The 22,720-nt window shown below is 27.5% G+C and overlaps 1 protein-coding gene across 1 annotated transcript in view; it reads left to right on the top strand.

The window, feature by feature from the left end:
* The window catches only part of LOC113551731 (acetylcholinesterase-like), a 39,178-nt gene extending 25,319 nt beyond the window's left edge, over positions 1 to 13,859 (top strand). Inside the window, exons 5-9 of the mRNA XM_026954158.1 lie at positions 2,276 to 2,418; positions 3,901 to 4,059; positions 4,966 to 5,129; positions 7,983 to 8,128; positions 9,088 to 13,859. Of these exons, the coding sequence (XP_026809959.1) occupies positions 2,276 to 2,418; positions 3,901 to 4,059; positions 4,966 to 5,129; positions 7,983 to 8,128; positions 9,088 to 9,254 (779 nt within the window). The 3' untranslated portion in view covers positions 9,255 to 13,859. The remainder of the gene's footprint in view (positions 1 to 2,275; positions 2,419 to 3,900; positions 4,060 to 4,965; positions 5,130 to 7,982; positions 8,129 to 9,087) is intronic.
* Positions 13,860 to 22,720: the final 8,861 nt, after the last annotated feature.

Below are 22,720 nucleotides of genomic sequence, written 5' to 3' on the forward strand. Positions count from 1 at the left end.
TATAAATAATACAAACACCTGCCAAAGTGGTATAGCTGGAAAGTTTTAAAAAAAAATTAATACGTCATTTTTATTATTCTATTATCATATATACCTATTTTGCCATTAATGAAAAGATGGTATAATTAAAAATAAAGTATAGAACTGTTCGCACGAATCATAAAATATATTATGTTTATACGTAATAATATACTTCTACGGTTTTAATGCCAACTTTGTTTGATAAACTTTTTTCAATATAATACTAAATTTAACAGACCGTCTTACACAAAAAAACTTATTTTCGTATTATAATCTTTATTCCATTATTATTTTTGGTGTTACATTGAATAGTTATGTATAAATCATCTCTTTTAAAACACATAATTATGACGTATTACACGTGGGTTGTAATATTTACTAACTTTTTGGTATGTGCCTATCTATTGTATATTTGGGCATTGGCTGTTTATAATATATTTAACCAATATAATAGCATATGAAGGTAAAAAATTAAAAAAAATCGTAGTCAACATTCGGTTTTAGAATTCTAGTGAGTTAAATAAAAAGAAAACTTTTGAATGTTCTTTCGGTCAATAACTCAAGAACACTCAACGCCAAGAGTAGCGAACCGTAGAAAATCTACCATGACAAACAACAGAAAAAATCCCCTCTTTCTTGTCAATAGTTTTTTTTTTTTTTATCATAGATCATTCTGTTAAAAAATAAGTGGGTTCCTGCACACGTTGGTTTATTCTTTCTTTCAAAAATCCGATTTAGTGCAGCGCTGTATTGTGGTATTTGGTAATATCATGTTCATCACTATACAATATAATAAAATAGTAGATTTATTTATTTCGAACATGACATTTCATATATAATAATATTTTTATATAATCATATAAGTAATATTTTTAAATTATATCATGATTATGTCGACTTATTTTGAACAGCGGCAGTATATTTAATATTATACTTAAAACGTTGTTACCATTTCTTTCACGATATAAATAATATAACTTGTATTGCAGGCTATTAATAATAATATACATTATTTATAAAGCGACGAATTCTTTCATTTTTGAATTATGTATAATATTTAGAACTCCATATTATATACCTAACTCATCATGTATTAATAATATAAAACATTCGATTTGTAGTAAATAGTTTCATGCTATTTTGTTTAAGTATATTATTACCGTTTATTACCGTTTATTTAATATGCTATATTTTGTAAAGATTTTAAATTAAACATTTTCAATAATAAAAAAAAATTATTATAAAACTGTATTTCTTTTTAAATATTTATAATTTTATAGATTTGTCTTTTCTTAAAAATTAATATAGACGGAGATTATTGGTACTTTTATTTTTATTATGTTTTCAATTTTCATAATATGCTCCTAACTTAGGCTATCTACATCTATGGATATTAATACAGATTGAATTTTGACTATTTTAACGTGATAAAAATAACATTAATTGGTTTATACAATAAAGACATATTATACACTAACAAATAACAAATATAATGATTCACAAAGTAATATAAAATAATTTTTCTTATTAATATAATCAAAAATGGTTGTTCAATTAAAAAAATAAAAAACTATGATTTTATACATTTTATAGTTTATTATTCATATTTTATCAATTTTTAACGCACTACTAAAGTACATGCATATTCATACATTTTTTTTAGTGCATTCAATTCACAGCCCCGATAATCTTATATTATCAAAGTACCTACCCATATATGTAGGTACCAGGTACATATATACTTATATACCTTCACAAATATAAACATTATATCATATTTTATAGCATACAAACCCAACTTCTAATTATATTACAATATTACACGAATGTCGAACTCGACTACCCATAATGTTGTTTTATTCATTATTTCGTTCTTTTTTTATTGACGCATGAAAATGTTTTATACGAGCGCCAAAGTTATCGTTTCCACAATATAATGTTTTTATTGTGCACTAATGATCAAGAAGAGGGAACTTGTTATAACAATTTATTTAATGAGGGAGCTAGGCTCGACGAGGCGCAGGTTTCTCATCAACCTTGCACACAGTCATAATAATATATTGATCACTCCCTTCTCCTCCTAGGAATTCAACCACCTCTCCCTTTTCACATTTTACCCTTTTACCCTTAACACCGGTGAATTTTGATAAGGTGTCAACTCACGATTAATATGTTTTGTTGACCTAAATCGTATTTTTTATATTATTATACATTAAAATATATGTAAAATATATTATTTATTGGTCGTTTCCAGGAACATATTTTTTGCTGTACGATTTTGTCGATTTCTTCGACCGGACGTCCGCCACCGCTTTGCCCAGGGAAAAATTTGTGCAAATAGTCAACGTAATATTCAAAGATAGAACACAGCTAGAAAGAGATGCCATTATATATCAGGTAAAACAATCATTTTTTGTTTAGGTGTAAATGAAAATATTTAAAAAAAATAAATAAATATAAAGGTGAACTGTTATTCAGATACGGTCGTGTAAATATTCTATTACGAAATATAAAAAGAAAAAGTTAGCTATTATTCATGTAAAAGCGTCATTACGTGAACTATGAAAAACTTCAATTGTATGAGTATGCATAGTAACTGAAATGTAAATATTTTAAAACTAACAGTATACAAGTGTTTCTTATTATAAGAGACATTGAATATGCGAAAATAAATGAAAAAATGTAAATACATTTCCCGGTAGAAAGCATGGTGATTGTGTATTATAATTTATCATACATATTATAGCTATAAGTTATAAGCTTCCGAATATAAACAATATGCGCATATAAAACATAGAAATCACCCGCGAAGATGATAATTTTTAGTGACTGGCACTGCATAATAAGGTGCACAAATTAAACAAATAATGAAAAAGTATACTCAGATTTTATTTCTATATCAAACGAATATTTTCAAACTTGTAGTAGTAATTAATCATTGTGATTTAAATAAGGAATTACGAATTATAAATTATAAATTTAAATCACCTTTTTGATTCTGAGAATAATATTTCATTAAGATTTGATTCTATAGTTAATAAATTATGGTTTAGGTGCATATTTGCCTCATTATTATTTCTTATTATTGTCTAATTTTTATGTTCGTCATCTGTCTTTTTTGTGGGTATTCGTTATCTTACATACTAATTTAAGAAAGTATAATATTATACTGTACTCTAGCTGTACTATTTACATTTCCAACATAATGTGTATAATAATAAGCATTTAGCTTTTCAAAACTATTTCAAAACCTAATTGTATGCAAATCAACACATGTATCGTATAAATTAGGTAAACTAATATTTAATGATTATTATACAAGCAACCATTATTAACACCATGAAAAAGCAACTAACAAATATTAGAGCTTAATAAATATTTTATGAAAAAAAAGTTCATTATTTCTTACAGAACATTCTAACATCTTATATAGGGTTTTTTTTTATTCCGTTAATTTTGTTTAACGAATACTATATATTATGTAATAATACACCCTCGTGGTCTTATTATTAGTAATTTTCTGGATAACACGTTCGGTGTGGGGCTCATCATATTCTTAGAAAAAAAATTAAAAATTAAATATTTTTTGAGTTCCGGACATCAATAATGAACAACTTTTAAAAAAAATTGTTAAAAAATAATATGAGTCATCTCTTGTACTTGAGTTGCTCAGTGGCCAAATATTATTTGAAACATCTTAAAAATTACCAATATCAAAAGTAAGTACCTACTACTACTACCATTATCATTTTACTAATCATTAAACTGTTGTATAAAATATTTGAAAAATTGTATTATTAAACTACTCAAAATTGTGTTTTATTGCGTACAATATTACATAATACTATACAGTTATTGGAACAATATAAAATATTTCAGTATTCGGGATGGGAAAAAAAAGAAGTGGATGACATATATTCGAACCAAAAACAATTAAGCGACGTGGTTGCAGATTATTTTTTTGTTTGTCCAACCAACTTATTTGCCAACATCGTGTCAAGTCGTGGAGCACGGGTGTACTACTATTTCTTCACTCATGTGAGTAGTTTTAAATTTTTATTATCCACAGAAAAATGTTCTTAACTATTATTGATTAAAACCGGTAGATACTCGTATTTATAGTCGAGGATATAAATATCTTGCATTTTGTCTATTTTGGCATTTGTTAATTGTATTAAATTTAAATCATATGTTTATTAAACGCATATATATGTATAGACCGCTAAACTATAAGGCAACCCAAATCTAAGTTCAGTAAAGAAGTTTGGTTCTAGGATTCTCAGATATTATAGAGCCATTCTTTTTTTTTTTAATTAAGTAAATAATATTGAAGTAAGTATTTAAAATTGTTATCAAATATTTCACTTACTATAATGATTGTTTATAAAAATTAATCACGAATTTAATATCTATTAAAAAATATTTATTGTATCCGTTGATTATTATTATCTTGTATCTTACATCTAGAAGTATTAATATATTAATTTACTGACGATTTTATTTGATACTATTTTTTAAGCATCTTGTCAACCGTTTATTGTATTCAATTAACACTCTGTATAGCCATACTATAATGAGAAATATACTATTTTTTTTGTCATTAAATTTTAAAATATTTATGCAAAATGAAAAAAAATTTAAATATATATACACTCAGTAGACGTATAAGCCATAACCCGTTGGGTTTATAACTTATATTCTAGCCCTTTAACTGCCCTTTATTCACTTCTCTTCCCTCAACATCTACTATGAATCGATTCATATTTATTATCTATGTAACTGCAGCAACCGATTGTTTGTAGATCAGGTTATGCAAACTATACGCTTTATTGCGATTTGTGTTATCGACTTACTGTACCTAATAAAAATTGTATAGATGTATATGAAAATCGACCGTGTTTGCTTAAATAATTCAAGATAATAAAACGCGTTGTAACATTACAGAGGACAGACTCACACTTGTGGGGTGATTGGATGGGCGTGTTGCATGGTGACGAGATGCAATACGTGTTCGGCCATCCGTTGAATATGTCGATGCCATATAACGCCAGGGAAAGAGACTTAAGCATACGCATCATGGAAGCATTCACCAGATTTTCGTTGACCGGGTAACATTCTTGATATAATATTTCATTGTATAGGTATAGATACAACGTGTAACTAAAAACCTACTCTTAGTATTATATTATATTATTATTATTACCTCCAAAGGTACACATTTAACTAGAAAAGTTAAGTATGGGAGATGAAGTCTTACAGAAATACAGAATATAAGTATAATATATATACACTATTATATTAAGGTAACCAGGTGCAATTTTCAGTGAAACTATAATAGTTGCTTCCCAAAACCACTTCCTTTTTGCATCAATGATTTTGTGCACGTCTTCGTTCTTTTTATCGCTGAAGTTTATGCAATTATATTTTCGTTATCGACTGCTGTTAACACAATAAAAAAAAAAAAATTAAATAAATCCTTAAAAAGAACTAGACGCGCCGCGGACATGCAACGATAATACACATTACCTACACACAACAAATAGCCATACATAATATAATTGGCGGTGGTCACGCGGACGGCTGTTTTAAAAAGGGTAAATATTGTGCTACCTGCAGAACGATTGGCAGATAAGTGAAACTATTTAACTGAATACTGATAAACCAATTCAGACTATCTGCGTAATTACTTCCGCATGAACTTTCCAGATATTTCTTTAATTATACTTGTAGAGTTCTACAATGTACATGCTTAATGTATAATAGATATATGTTATATGTAGATACCTTTAATCTATATTGTATAATGTATATATAATATACATGGATATATCGTATACGCATTCATGCGGATTTTAACTGTTACTTTTAGATGAATATATTTTTTATAGGTAATAAAACTAAAAACTATATTACAACTTTATAAATAACGTAAATAATTCTTATTCTAGAGAATTTAATGTTTAATGATAATAATTACTACCATTTTCCAAATTTATGAAACTGACGTTCAAAATATTTTAGATGAGCTTATTGCTTTTTGCAATGTATATTGTAAATATAAATGAAACCTATTTTATTGGAAGTATTATCTGAATACAATTATTATACAAAAATGTACATTATAAAAGCGTGAAAAAATTTAAAGTTGTATAAAATAGTTTAAAATATATTAGCCTGATATATGTCTTGTAAAACTATATATTATATGGATTTTTATGAACATTACTGCTGGTGATTAATTTCACTGGTACTTGGAAGTATAGCTAAAACCAATCGTTATATTATTACATATTGCTTTAGTCATACGCTATATAAGCAATAACTTACAATTACATACACTTTATCGGTTTATATATATCTAGTTTAAATCAAAATAGTACAAATACAGATTTTCATGATATGTATACAACATAAAATATTATATAAAATATCTACTAGTTCTACTAGTATACTTAAATCGAAAAATTATTAATCTAATTTTTTATTATTATAGCCTATAAGAGTTTAATAAATGAAATTAATTAAAAAATTTAATATTAAATCGTTTCGTCCACAATCTAAATTTCCTTTTTTGATGATATTTAAATATCGGCGTTTTTAATTTAAAAAACTAATTAATATAGAATAGTGTATACCTTCTACCTATATGAATACATAATATTATATAATATAGTGCGTAGACGCAGAAAATATAAATTCTCGTTGAGCATTTTTGCATTATATTCTATGTATATATGAAACATTTGTATGTAACTATATACTAACTATACAATCTAGTATTTACATTCATTAAATATGTTTTGATTAATGATTGGCCATTGTTTACTGTAGACTTCTATATTATAGTCGACACTCGACTAGATATATGCTCTCTTTCTATATACATATTATATATTTATATATACATATATTCTTCTTCTTGATAGTTATCAGTCTTATAGCTATATCTACCTATCACTAACCAACTAAATAAACCTTGCCATACTGTGTATGGTTAGACAAACGTATAACAACCTTAGTATATGTATAATACATTATCTTCTTCGCAATATAACATATATTTCATGTACAGCATTTAGCATTTACTATACTATACTATAATAATTACTACAAATATTATTTATATGTATATATACTTCGTACAGTAATAAACTAATAACTATTATGCTATATTGCTATTGTATATTTGTATGTTTATATATGATATTTATATAATGTACTATACAAAGAACATATTTTCTATGTATGTATCAGTATTCAGATTACTACAGACTATACTATTCAGAACTAAATTAATAGAGTATGATCACAGTTTAAGGTAACACTAAATATTTCGACTAAATGCAATTTGATTCTGTGGTTTTTTTTAATTCGTAGAAGACAGTATTAATTTTATTTAAAAATAAATAAATATATATTAAATTTTTTTTTACGTGGATAAAAATTTAAATAATCAGTGAAAATCATACAAAATCCATAGAGGTTTGGTATAAAAATAAATAAATACATAATACAATTATTAATAAAAAAATCATTTCATTTTTATAACAATTCGTTTGAACAATAATTGTCATTATTTTTACAACAATACGAAGTTCAATGTAATTTCGTATTATAATTTTCTACTCACTTTCGATCACTCCATTTTTAATAAATAAATAATTTCATAGTTCAAGTTATTAAAAAAAAAAAATCATGTCACTCAAAAGAACTAGATGGAGTTCAATTCTAAAAAAATTTGTTTTATTATTGCACAAATAGTACAAAAATTTAAATTTAATAATTAGTCTTATATGCAGTAAAAAAAACACAAATCAAAATAAGTTTATCCATTTGAAACATTTGGTATAACCTTATTAAATTGTGATCACATTGTATTTATATCAACAGCAATGTAAAATTATGACTTATTATGAGTATGTATTATTTTATTTCATATTGAATATTCATTTATTTTTCAGAACACCTGTATCAGATGACATAGACTGGCCACTATACAACGAATCAAAGCCGATTTATCATGTATGGAATGCTGCTGAAATGCACGTAGGTTACGGACCTAGAGCAGCTGAATGCCAGTTTTGGAACGGATTTTTCCCGAAAATTGGTAAGCCTTTATCAATAATTAATTCGTTTGTTTCAAATAGAAATAAAATCAATACAATTATTAAATATATTTAATGTAAATTAATTATAGATCAGTATCTATGAATACTAATAATTGATAATCAAAATCATAATAATTTCTACGTATTAAAATTACAATTACTTTTTTTAATTGAGAATAATGATTTATTTTTAATTTTTTTAGAGATTAACAATTTAAAACAAATTTAATCTAAGTAATACGTTAATACAATTATACTCTGTTTGAATTATATGAATTCGGCACTATACTAATTTATTATTTAAATTCACAAGTATTTAAAAGTATGAATACACAAGAACTTTTTAAGAATTCTTTTGAAGTGTATAATGTGTTAATTTTACTTAAATCATGTACAAGTAATTTGTTTTCATTCATTTCAAATTATATCTAAAAAAAAAAACAACTTGTTTTATTTGCATTTTAAACTTCAATTATTATTCTTGTAAATTAAATTATTTATTTGATTATAATCTACAACCATATAATTCATCTATATGGGTAGTGGATACTGTTATAAAAATATATTTTAGAATTTTAGCGAAGGAATGTGTGTATTGATTTTACAACAATGTTTATGTGACTGTATGTTTGTATAAGTCTGTGTACACTGTACACGTTTTTTTAGCAGAAATAATGTCTCAATCTTGAATTTCGAGGGTGGTTTTTGGTAGCAAATTAGATTTAGTAGAAAATGAAAATATAAGGCAAAACGAAAATTTTTACGTAAAGCCAGTTTTCGAGCATAATCAATTTTATTTTTAAGTTAAGGCTATATAACAAAATCATGAAATCGTCTCATCTAAAATTTGACAATTTAAGTTGTCTACTTAATAGTAAATAAAATCGTAAAATATTATATTAATATTTAATATATTAAAACAATGTATTATAATATTATGTATTCAATATATGTTTAGCCCAAGCCTTAAAGGAAACTAGTAAAACTACTTGTGAAGATTATCCGGACTCCATGCCCACCACCAACGAAAATTGCACGTTCACATCATCGTTTGCTACTATCAATCCTCAAATCTCTTTCACCATAATATTTATCTTCGTTCTACCAGCACATGGACTGTTCTAAAGAGAAACAACAACTTAGACATATCAAAGCAAACCAAAAACACAAAAAAAAAAACAAATAAATAAAAATAAAACGAGAAGTTTAATAACATTTAACAGCCAATAAGCGTGCTCGTGACTCGGGACGTCGACACCGGCACGATATATGCTGCAAATCAAAATATACATATCAGAAACGCGCATATCATTAAATACATAGACAAATCTAAATGGAATCTGAAACGTGATACAAGTGTTAGGATCAACAAGAGTTGTCGAGTGTTAATTAGAGTATATAATAATAATAATAATAATATAAATAATAATAATAATAATAATAATGTTAAAAATAATATAATAATCATTATAATCATAAAAATACTAAAAATAACGATATAAAACGCTTGTTGTCCGTTTCAAATAAATGTGCTAAGGACACTGTTTTCTTAACTGGAAAACCCAAGTATATTACCATATATTATGATATAAAATTATAATATAGGTATATATAGTGTCTTCTAGTAAAATTGTCCGTATAAATGTATATCATGTAGGTAGTAGTAGTATAATAATGTATCACAGCACGTTCTTTAAACTCAAGTCCATTTCGTCCAATTACACTGGGATCACAATATCAACATGCAGACAATCTTAGCTCTTTAATATTGATAATTATATCATCTATAAGAAAACTTTTTAATATAGCTCAATTACATTAATTTATATGTACGTGTAAAACGGCTTGAGAAAATGAATCTTTTTGTACAATCTAGATATAGTATTATAATATCGTATCTTTTAACGGATCTAAAGATAGATTATTTATGATGATTGTTTTTTTTCATATTTTTATACCTAAGAAAAAAAGAAAATGAGAGAAAATCAAGAACTTTTTTGAAATGCTGTAATAACAATCGAAATTTAACATTATCGTTTTAATTATCAAAATCATAATAATATAATAATAAATCAAAAACTGTTGCCAAACGAGTACAAAACCAATGGGTTGACATTGAACGGCTTTGCGAATATATGTTGTAAATCAGTTAATTGATCAGACGATATTAGGTATGAGCTATAGAAATTTCATTTTTAACGATATCGGCGTGATTTATTGAACGTAAAAACTTATTATTTCAGAAAACACTTACATTTTTGAAAATATATTTTTGAGTAACTGATTCATTGCAAAACAACATTTTATTTAAAAGAATATTATATTTTTTATTCGTTATAACTTTTAAGTTTTTTACTTTTTCAAACGACAACATACATTTTTATTTTTATATTCTAAAACAGAATATTATTTGAAGTGTTTCGATCGTCAAACGAGTAGCTTATTAGCTATAAATATTGAAAATTTATTTGAGCAGAGCAATGGACTAACATTTTGCGATGTACCATTGTACAATTCCACTCCAGACATCAAAATTTTAAATACTTATAACTCGTCTAAAATTTGATTTTTATGTATAGAAGTACTCCAAAAATATTCTACCATGGGATAAGGAATTAAAAATGTATGTTTTTATTAAAAAAATTAAAAATGAAAACGATGAAAAATAATACAAAATATACATTTTTTTTAGAAAAATTTTGTTTTTTAATGACTTAAAATAAAGCAACAAAATGTATTTAAAAACATTAATGGTTTTTGAAATAATGAATGTTATACGATGAATGAATCACTCGGTATGAATATATGCATATTATTTATACTATTAACTATTTTAATACTTGTTGGGAGAACAGCTCACTCGTCTGTTTTATTTATAATAATTAAATATATTATTTTTTTTTTTTGTAGACAATTAAGATTTCATCATCATTGGTCATTGTTATAACGAAAAATAAATAAGCTTTCAGCTTTGTTCTTTGTAATATTATCATAAACATATCACATTTAATTATTTAATAATTCAGCAGTATACCAGCAGTTTCCATACAAAGTTTACTAATTCGATAAGAGGAGCAATTGTTTTATGCGTTACTATTTAATTCCAACAAAATCATAATTTTTTTTATGTCCATCAATACTTATTTAATAATTGTGTATTCTTGTCAAAGAAGGTCCCAAACTGGATGAATACTTGTATCATAAGTTTTATGCAATTAATAATTATGTTCTTAGTGATTATAAAAGTAACATACTATTGGTCAGTCGTATGCTTAAAAATATATTATTATTAAATAATAGATGTAATGCTCCTCTTTTCACGCTAATAGATACTAACTTAATCAAATCATAATCACTGAAATAAAATTTTGTCGCAGAACTATTTTAGTATATTCATTTTTGCTCATGCAACATATTATACTGTCGTTGGCTAAACAAAACACGTATTAAACATAAAATATATTTTTAAAGAACGCGCATTATATTTAAAATGAAAAAAAAAACTATATTGTTAAGATTAAAAAAATTTAAAAACTTATGGTTACCTATCTAGAAAATAAGTTGAATGTTTAGCTTTAAGAGATAGATTTAAGTAAAGTTATATAATGATGCCTAAAATATTTATTTATAAACAATATTGCTAAAGTATTGCTGCGCTCTAAATGACCTACTGTAATTTTACAAAAGGAAATATTTATATCTGCCTGTCAATTCCGTTACATATTAGCGTTACATAAATATATATTTATATTTATATACTTTTTTTTATATATAGTGGACGGGCTAATTTTATAAATATTGATTTTCTTATGCAGACTGCACACCCACTTAGGCACTATCTTGTAGCCGATAGTTAAGGCAAAACAAATCGTATGTGTATTTTATGTCAATTAACCAGACTGCGATTTTAGACGAATAATATATTTAAAAAAATCCAAAAAAAATCTATTATATTAATATAAATTATAATAATAACGACATATCAATAAAATTATGATATTATAATATTATGATATAATTTAAACGCTTAGAAAATAGAATGGTTATTTTCGTTTTGCCACCTTCCGTTAACTACATTGTAATGTCGCTCTAACGAATATTATATTTAATGAAGATAAAAACATTAAAAACATCACAGTGTTTGAAATCCTATTATTAAGGTTATTATATCTTAATAAATATAATATGAATAGGATCATTACATATTGTATTGTAATAAACCTTATAACGTCACGTCATATTAAACTTAGACCTATTTTTGTACACAATATTATATAATTATTAAATTTATTTATGTAGTTGATACCTGTATAAGATTTAGTTATTAAAACTACAGCCGACTTCATTATACATGAAATAGATAATAATAATTTAATACTGTACGTCTGTACGCGAAGACATGCCATAATTATATTTGGTTATTGACTTTACGTTGTATAAATTACGTATTTTCAATATTCTTCTTAGTATTAATATTATTGTTAAAAAAAAGTGTTAAAAATTATTAGCAAGGCGAAAACACAATAATACCTAGAATAAAATATTATGTCCGTACCTTAACTTTATCATATTACATATCATATACGTATATATATTATAATAATCGTAACATATCAAAAACTATAACGCATGCATATCGTTAATTTGTAGAATTATTGGTATTAATATTATTGTTATGTTTTGTCTAACAGTTTTCGTCCGACAAACGCGTACCTTCCGTGTAGATGCAGATATATTGTATTAAAATAATATATTAAACGCGCGTGTGCTAACCACAGCTATACAATTTGATACACAAACGGTCAACTCTTGGTAACTCGGACAGGTCGAACAGGGGAACCGAACGAATTTAAATTATTTGAATTCAATCGAGGATTTCGAAATGGGTATGTAGCATGGCGTGACTCATCGATTCCACCAATACGTCCGTACAGATAGCTCTAAATTCTAAAATAACCCATCGATTCGACCGGCTACCAGTTTAGAGTTTTAGAAATATCTTATTAATAAACTACAAAATAATAAATGGGGTAGAGTACCAACATACTGATCATTTAATTAAAATAATAATATAATAATGAATATAATATTTTAAAATATAAATAATATAATGCAACATAATATCACAATAATTATGATATTTTTGAATAATTTTCAGTTCTAAGTAATGTATAATTTATCTATAGTGTCAATTAAATGGATCAACAATTCAATCTAAAAACGAAAGTACTAATTTTAAATTTTTTAGGACAAAGTTAAATTTCCCCATACTTTTTTGGTATTAACTATTTGAAAATTCAAATAGACAAAACTCAATAATCTGGGTTGTTTTAAAATTATATCGTACTGGCGGAATCGATCCTACCTCTTCCCATTGTAAAAAAAAAAACTAAAGATCGATAAAATTTCGCAGCCACGACATTATTAGCACGTGAAATACGTACGTATTGGCACCTATTATTATATCAATATCATAACAATTATTGAAGGTGAATTTAATATGTATATATATTATGTCTCTGCGCAAAGAATTTCGTACCATTGAAGTTTGAGTTACCCTGAGTCGGCTGCAGCGTATTATTATACATTATTTCCCACCTACGTGTATGTGTACGTGTATTAATTAAATGTGTCAATCTATAATAAATCTATAATAAATGTGTATGTATAATGTATGTGTATCAATAAAACTACATAAGAAAAAACAATTATACATGAATATATAATTTATGTTGAATGTCTAAGTATTTTATTATTATTATTATTTCCCTTCAAGTAAACACGTATAAAAGACAAACACGGAAAAATACCACTATAGTGTCCAATGTTTATTTTAGGGGATGACCGGGGTAGAAGTAATACCTCCCACCGAAGAAAAATATATACGATATTTTTACTTACCTTTATTATTTACTCCTATGGTATACCCCCTTGAAAATTTACGATACCCCCGGGATAAAAGATCTGAAATAAACACTGATAGTGTCCAGTAGGGAAATCAATGAGTAGGAGAGTCGGTGATAAAAAAACAGTCATATAGCCATTCTAATCAAAGGTTTTCACATTGAAGTGCCTGTACGGAAAACATAATTCCCAACTTAGATTTTAGATATTACCTATTGGCTATTACAGTATTACGGCTATATAATTTATAGGCAGTACATTACGTTTAAAATATAAAGCACTCAAATAGCGGTTCGTAAACTTTTTCTACTCAAGGCGCCCTTCCTCAAGTCATAGCATGAAAAATAAATAAAATAAATAAATTTAATTTGTTATAATTGTATACATTTAATATATTTTTATTGATTATGAAGGCTTATAAATTTATTTGTTGATAGGTATTAAATTAATGAAATAGATGATCTTGCATATCATTGCACAAAGCACATGTTTCATACTTCAGAAACAAACTAAACTTTTTCTATATAACTATATTCTACATTAATATTTGTTCGATACGTTTTGCTTTTTTATCACAGTGACTGCTAAAAACACTGCATTGCACAAATAATAAGAATCAAAAACAGATTTTACCTACACCGGCTGTGCGTATTTTAAGGGGATGTTCGTCATTATTGAAATCAAAAATTCGGTCAATTCCATACTACAAAATTTCTTTTTCAAACTACTGTCACAAAATAACATATTATGTTAAGAATAATAATATTATAATATTACTAATATGATAATATTTGTATATTAGCACTGCAGTGTCTGATAATTCAAAGTTAAAAGATAAATACCTTAACGATAAGCTGTAGTTAAAACCGTTTTTGAACCCAAAAATTCGAGATCCGTCCACTATTCGTGCATGGTAACAATATGTATTGAATTGATCACAGTTCTTAGCATCTTTGGTCACTTTCTAACAATATTTAAACATTTTGAGCACACTTCACGTCACATATAGGTTGTTTTTCGAAAATTACTATTATTATCAAAAGTATGACTTATACGAAAAAAAATACGAATTCTAAAATGTCTGTCAATGGAACCTACAGTCAATGCATAGCACCCTTAAGTCTCAAACTAGCACCCCCAACTTATTTTGAGCTAAAAATATTGTTTAAAGTGTAATATTTTGTGATTAAAAGAATGAGTTTAATGAGTTTGTATTGGTAATGCACTAATGCTACGGAAGTTAGTGTTACTTATTTATAATGCATTTGAATTATGGAAACCTAAATATCATAACTCATAAGCTATCGACTTGATTGATGGAATGATAGTCGATAGAGAATTTATTTTTCTTATAGGACCCACGGCCACCTATTTAAAAAAAAAAAAGTAATTTTACGTATTTACAAGAGTCCGGGTTGTTATTAGACTTTTACAAATACGCTAGATGCTGGAATGTCCAACGGACCGTTGCTTTTAAGACAATAATACATTCGATAATCTAAAAATTTACTATAAAAAAATATCGAAAAACCGTTTATTTGAAAAAAAAACCTTATTCTATTCATCATTATCTTCGCATGAATACATCGACCGCGTCAACGTTGTAGTAAGACTTTAGTTTGTAGGCCGTTTGTATATATTATTATTATTACTTGTGCCGGCATGGCAAACCAACTAAATAACATGACATGTATCGTTTGGGCGTGGTGTGAAACTCGTGGTGCTCAATATGTATAGTAACATCAGTGTTTGAGATTGTCCGGCAAATACTGATACAATTTAAAAGTAATAAATTTGTACTAAAGAATTTTGGATATTTTGTAAAACAAAAACAGAACATCACGCGACTTATAAAGTGCCGAGGGGACGATTGCCTCCCCTCAGGACGTTCCTGTGCAGCCATGTACCTATAAGCTATATGATATCTAGATTTTTTAATTTACTTCACAGGATTTATCACAATTTATTATGGTGTTATTGGGAAGGCTTTTGGTTTTTGTAATAAGGAGTAAGGACTTGATGCACACGAAACGTCATGCTGCATTGCACGTACAACGGTAACGACAAACGGTAGAGAAGTTGGCGTACGGCTGTGGAACAACTGGCTAAGAAGCCGGACAACGATGATAAAAATATTAAAAACGTACTGAAGCGTTTCACACCGGAGCAGGTTGCCATGAAGTGGTGGCACGCTCGGACGCACGTCAATATAAACACGGCCCGGTGTACGACGTTTACGCGTCACAACGCGGGCGGAGGCTGACGAACGGCCGAACGCAATTGAGGACGCATAAAAATAATACGGCGACCGATAAAGAAGCCGATCCAAATCGCGAATTGTATTTTGCGATCGTACAAAAATACAATGTCGGTGTCGGAGACGTCTCACCAAAATATTGTAAAAGTAAATAAATAAAAATAAATCGAATACCGTGTGATACGGGATTACGGAAACTCACAAACAATGGTCAACATGTCTTTGAGTGCTGCAGTGACGACGTCTAGTTGCGGCGTCACGACGGTACTGAACGAAATCCATGTAATATATATATATATATGTCCTGACTGTGGCTGTGGTGACGATATATATTTATTTATTGCATATCAAAGTATTGCAGTGACATAAGCACATCACTGACATCGTGTCACGGGCTAAACGGAGCACATTGATTTGCATCGGCATCGGCACGCGCTCGGAATGCTGCGTGTACATACCTATACATTATTATACACATCGTATCAATCTGGCGCTTGCCACACCGGCCGGTAATTTGATTGGGTTTACCGTTGACCACCGCAACGCTGACCTGTGAAAAATGTTCGCCGCCATCGTAACGTGCCACTATCGCTGTAATATTTGGTACTGTAGTCGGACGGCGTCGTTAATCGCGCTTTTACGGCTAGTTACCATGCCGCCAATGTCTTTGGATGGCCGAATAAAGTGCATAGTGGACTTATACTGACATAAATAGCTTGCTTATTGCAGTGACATCATTTGAACCGCGCAGGGTATACATTTGCGTATTTAAAATCCAATATTGTAGTAATTTGGGCCACTTTATAAATTGTTTGGCCTGAAAAATTGATAGTAGCTTGCGCTTAAAGTGGCCTGATTTTTACGCCATGCGCCCGTGCGTATAAAAAAAAAAATGGAAACGACGCCACTGACTTTTGCAGCATTTTCTCTGTGAGTGGCAGTCGTCTTGTTCGACGACAACACACGAGGTTGGCTTACGAACAACCGGTATATATGTGATGGCAATGCAAATTACATACCAAGACGAATGGTGAATTGTTCAGCGGCTAGTGGCTACACATTTTCAACACCAAAACGATATACGATTTTAAATGTACCAATACAGTCGTCGCTCAATCGACACTAACTAATTTTTAGTTATGTATATTATCATTAATTTTTTCGATACTTAAAAAACGTTTAAACGATTATAATCTTCTAACAACAAAGAATATTATTAGTACCTATATAAGACCCAACATTGATAAGTAGGGATCGGATTTCAATGCATTTGCATTATTTTATTTTTGAATGTATTATATGATGCTTTACAATCTACAGATGTGTTTCAAGTACTCCGTGTTCCAACGACACAATTTTTTTTAGAGTATTTTTTCACGTTTTTAATGCATTTTTTAATTTTTTTTGGACATTTTTGACCTATTTCTCATATCATAACTGAAAAATTTGACTTCATTGAAATATAAGTACTACAAATACAAATGAGTCTATCAGAATATCTCATTTTGTAAGCGTAATTTGTTGGTATAAACAACATTGTTTGCAGATAATATTATTATTAATATTGATTTTCATAAAATAATATATCCTTAAAATATATTTAATTTATTTAATTTATTTTTCCTATAACAACAAAATGCACAATCTTAATTCATTTAAAAAGTTATTCCAAACATTTATATTAGATACACGTCTGCATTAATACTCAATATAGGTACTTTACTACTTTATACAAGTATTCAGTATTTAAAAATCAGTAAATTGTTTTTTTAGTTTTTAGAAATTGACATAAAAACGATAGATATATTGGAAAGACTGAAAAGTTTACACCCCAACTTTTATTTTTATGTTGTAAATTAAAAATGTATATTTTTTTAAGTAAGTAAAAATTAAAAAAAGATAAAAAATTTTTTCAACAACTTAAAATTATGTAAAAAAAAGTATTTTCAATAACGTTAATAGTTTTTAAAATACCTAACGAGTTTTACGAAATAAATCATCCGGTATATTTAGAACTGTATTGATTTGGTAATATGTTTTGTCGGAAAGGTCTATTCCCGTTTCCATCAAAACTCAAAAGTGTATCTTTCGTTTTTCCACCAATATTCGTTTCTACCAAATAAAATATAGACAACGTTTTCACCAAAACAATTATATAGGTACTACGCTTGTATTAAAAGCTATGACACGTTTTATTTTAACATACACCGTTCTAATGCACAATTTACATTGTGTAATCTTTTCATAAAATATTGACCCGTTAAATCTTGGTTAATCAACATAGGTAAAAAGTAAGTTCGATAACAGTTTAATATATAATCAATACGAGAAACGTACAATATACATTAATTATATGTGTATATTTAATATATATATACATTTTACAACAATCCAAAAAACGCACGAAAAGTATATTCTAAAATTTTTAAAAAAAAATTAACTAATTATATATATAATATATGAGTACAATATTATACATAGCTTAAGTATACCATAATATATCATTTTTTTTCAAGCCAGCATTAGTATTATGTTAAATAAACTTATTATTGTATTAAAGGTGTTAATTGAAGCGTAATAGGTATAAAAATTGTTTTGGTAGAAAACAATGTTTTGGTTAAGTTAGGTGAGTTAGGTGGCAATGGATATTGGTGAAAAAAGAAAAGGTGCACTTTTGGTGGAAACGTATTAGACACGCCCGTCGGAAAGACGGAAAAGTATTTCGTTTGAAAAGTAGCTAGGTATTTACTCGAAAACCTATGTGTCTGGGAATTGACAAACTCAAATATTATTTTCTTATCATATTTAGTTGAAATACGTTTGAATAGTATTAAGTATACGCTCAGAAACGTATTTTAATGGAAAAGCATTTGTTCTGAAATTATAATCCAATAATATAATATATTATATTTTTAACGAAATATCTTCCACTATTCTTCCATGAAAATAACATATTGTTCAATGCATTACTAATGTCATGAACATATTATTATTTCACAATTCCAATAATATGGAACAAAAATATAATTGTATTCCAACGAGATATTTTTCAACAAGTAGGTATACGGTTATGAAAAAATAATTTTCCAATTGTTTATACGTGCGTCTGGAGGTATGTGGCCTTGTATTCTATAGTAAAATTGCTTATTAATCTGGTAATATTGTTTAATGTTTAAGCCTCCCCTCCTTACTAAACAGACCCAGATTAAATTAATGTAACAGATTCTCATCTATTGGTAATAAATAAATGATGCTGAATGTATGAAAATAACTAATAATAAGCTTTATATACACAGGTCTTCCAAAATCGTTTATGGAAAATTCTAAATGTATATAAGTCCATAATTTTAAATTATGGACTTACATTTACATTACATTTAAATTTATAAAAAGATACATTATTAAATTGTATTAAATGTTTTCTATTTGTAAGTATATGTAATATTTAAATAAAATAGTAATTAAAAATTGAATTGTTTTGTAGTTATATAAATAGTGCTAAAATCACCTATTGATTAGTCTGTAATCTGTATACAATATTTGCACAAAGTATTTCAAGTATTATAATTTAACATAAATGTTATTCTTAAAACGATTGAATATTTGTACTATTTTCAACATATTATTTTGTCACGTTAAGCAGTGACTGATAAAAAATTTAATCAATCATGTATCTAGATTTGAGAATGTAGAATAATTAATTTAATATATACTAGCTCTTCACACATCACAGAGTTTAGAAATAAAACCTCTATGACTTTGAACTTTGAAGTGTTCATATTAATTTATTAATTTTAAATAAACAACTATATTAATATTTGTTCTACATTAACAAAACCATTAAAGTGATAGTTCCAAACTGCTTTATATAACATTGCACATTTGCACAATTATAATGGAATACATTTGATTACTATATAGGTATTATATCACAACTCACCACAAACTTTTCACATTTATACCGCTATTTTTAAAATTTAAAATTAAATTCTATAAGAAATTCTTATAATGTATATGTATGCCTGTTGTACTTTCTTTCGGACCGTCCAGCTATCCTCAAGGACCACGGGTAAACTCCTCATGTTAATCAAAATAATGATAAATCGGTTAATAAATATTCATTTCGTTTCTATACTTAATTATTATTGAGTTAACGACATTTTTGAACAAAGCTATATTTTTTTACGACTTTTTCAATAATACATTTTATAAACCACTATGGTACATTTATAACAATCTTCTACAACTTTGACAAAGTTGTGTAAAAATTAAAATCAGCTTATAGTCTTGATCCATAAAGTGGGGTTCCGGTCGTTCATAGATTCTATTCGGCACAAAGATGGCCAAAGATGGCTGTAAAAGATTCCTTGAAGTCTTCGGGGATAATTCATGTACAACGTTCCCGGATACTATTTTTCGTGAACTTCGGTAGGTATAGCTGGATTAGGTATGTCAAAGCGCTGAGTTCTTATCAGCCGGTACCTTACTACACGATCAACCGAACTGAATCCAGGACTGGATACCCACAAACGTCTTCAACATTCGTAATTATTCATGTATTATATGTGATAGACTTGATGCTGACCACGAATTTCGATAACGTACAAATCTACAAAATCGAATACAAAATCAATCGTTTTCTGTGTTGTTAATTAATAGAATAAAAATCCCGTTAGACGTTGTCATGTGAATATTTTAATGATTTACGCGTTGATTGTATATGGATGAATAAACATTTTATGAGATTACTGATGACCGTATTAATATTATTATTGTAAAACATAATTTAAGATTATTTCTGAGAAAAAAGTCTTATCATAAATATTTGTATAATTTACGAAAATACAAATTAGTAAACAACTCGTATTATACTATTATGTTTAGTAGAATGGCGTTTTATCGACTTATATATTCGGACACAAACAAAGGAGGAAATGAAATTCTTTTACACACGGGGTGGCTTATATAATATGCGTTAATTCTGCAACATAATATAATTTGAATTTGCCTCCACTAAATAGCTATACACATTCGTCCGCGAAACCATTTTTACTGATTTTCATAGACGACTTCGGGCATTCGGGCAGTAGACGTTTTAAACACGTCATATTATTGGGACATTATGATTTACGGTTGTGGGTTTCATTCGGCTGTTTTGGTCTAACAAAAAAATTCAGACCGACACATCAAACGACATCCGTTGCGCGTGTCGCATTATATCTTTTTGTTAGACCAATGTTTCAATGATACATGCAATCCCAAATTATAATGTTATATCGCGATGTATTATAGCTTTAAATAAAAGTGAGTCGAATATCCATTGAATTATCATGGTACTGCAAAAAAACACAAACGATATGGGGGTAGTTGATTTAAAAATAATATTATAATACAGTGAATCGATAGATCTTCGTAAACGTGAATTATTAATTATTATATTATACTTGACGGTTGTGCAATATATTGTATTATGCTTTTTTAAAAGAAAAGATAAAACAAAAAAAAAATAATCACAAAAACATCTACGTCACATTATACACTACCTATTAGGTTAAAATATTAAAAATCGTTGATAATTTTTCGAAATTAAAATACTTTGCTGAATAAACAAATAACAATGTCGTCAAAACATACGCGTTGCTATGATGTTATATTTACGTTACCAATCAATCGATCGGAAATTGCCCACCAATAATAAGTAATCTCAGTCCATGGTTATTAATAAAGTTGTTATGATTTATGCATGTATTGTATTTACAATTTAGTTAATAGTGTTGATCTAACTAATCTAAGACTGTGTCCAGTACGCTACCACAGCATATAGTAGTATAGCTAATAGAATAGAGTAATAGCTATTAGAATTCCATGACCAGTCTACACATGAAAATATAAATGATAAATATACAAATACTTGTTTATAAATCAAACAATATAAATATATAATATAGTGTGATAGTGTGTAAGTTTACATCAGTTTATGACTACAAAACAAATATGCAAATGCTACAACTGCAACAAGTCCTCTGTCCTACTGCTTATATTCGGATTCATGCAATCACAAACATTTTATTAATTTAATAAGTACTGTATACTTTATTGCTGAAACTAGAATTTACTTTTTTTAATATTTGATTAATTCAATTCAATTAATAAATAATTATCATTGTCAATATATTATTATTATTATTATTACAGATTTACAGTACACCGTCTGGTGGACAGTTAGATTTTGAAAAGACGAAAACAGCCGCGGCGTCCGGCGTTTAGGAGTTACAGTGTTACCGTCCTTGTAACAAAATGTGTTAACGCCACACTGTCATAATCTTTGGGTGGGAGATGGGCCGTCACACAATAACCGACCGATCCGTGACGACGACGACTACGACCACGGCCGAGATAACGTTTTTTTTTTTTTTTTTATAGCATAAAA

This window comes from Rhopalosiphum maidis, chromosome 2 (assembly GCF_003676215.2).
Source record: "Rhopalosiphum maidis isolate BTI-1 chromosome 2, ASM367621v3, whole genome shotgun sequence".
In the NCBI taxonomy this organism is placed as follows: Eukaryota; Metazoa; Arthropoda; class Insecta; order Hemiptera; family Aphididae; genus Rhopalosiphum; species Rhopalosiphum maidis.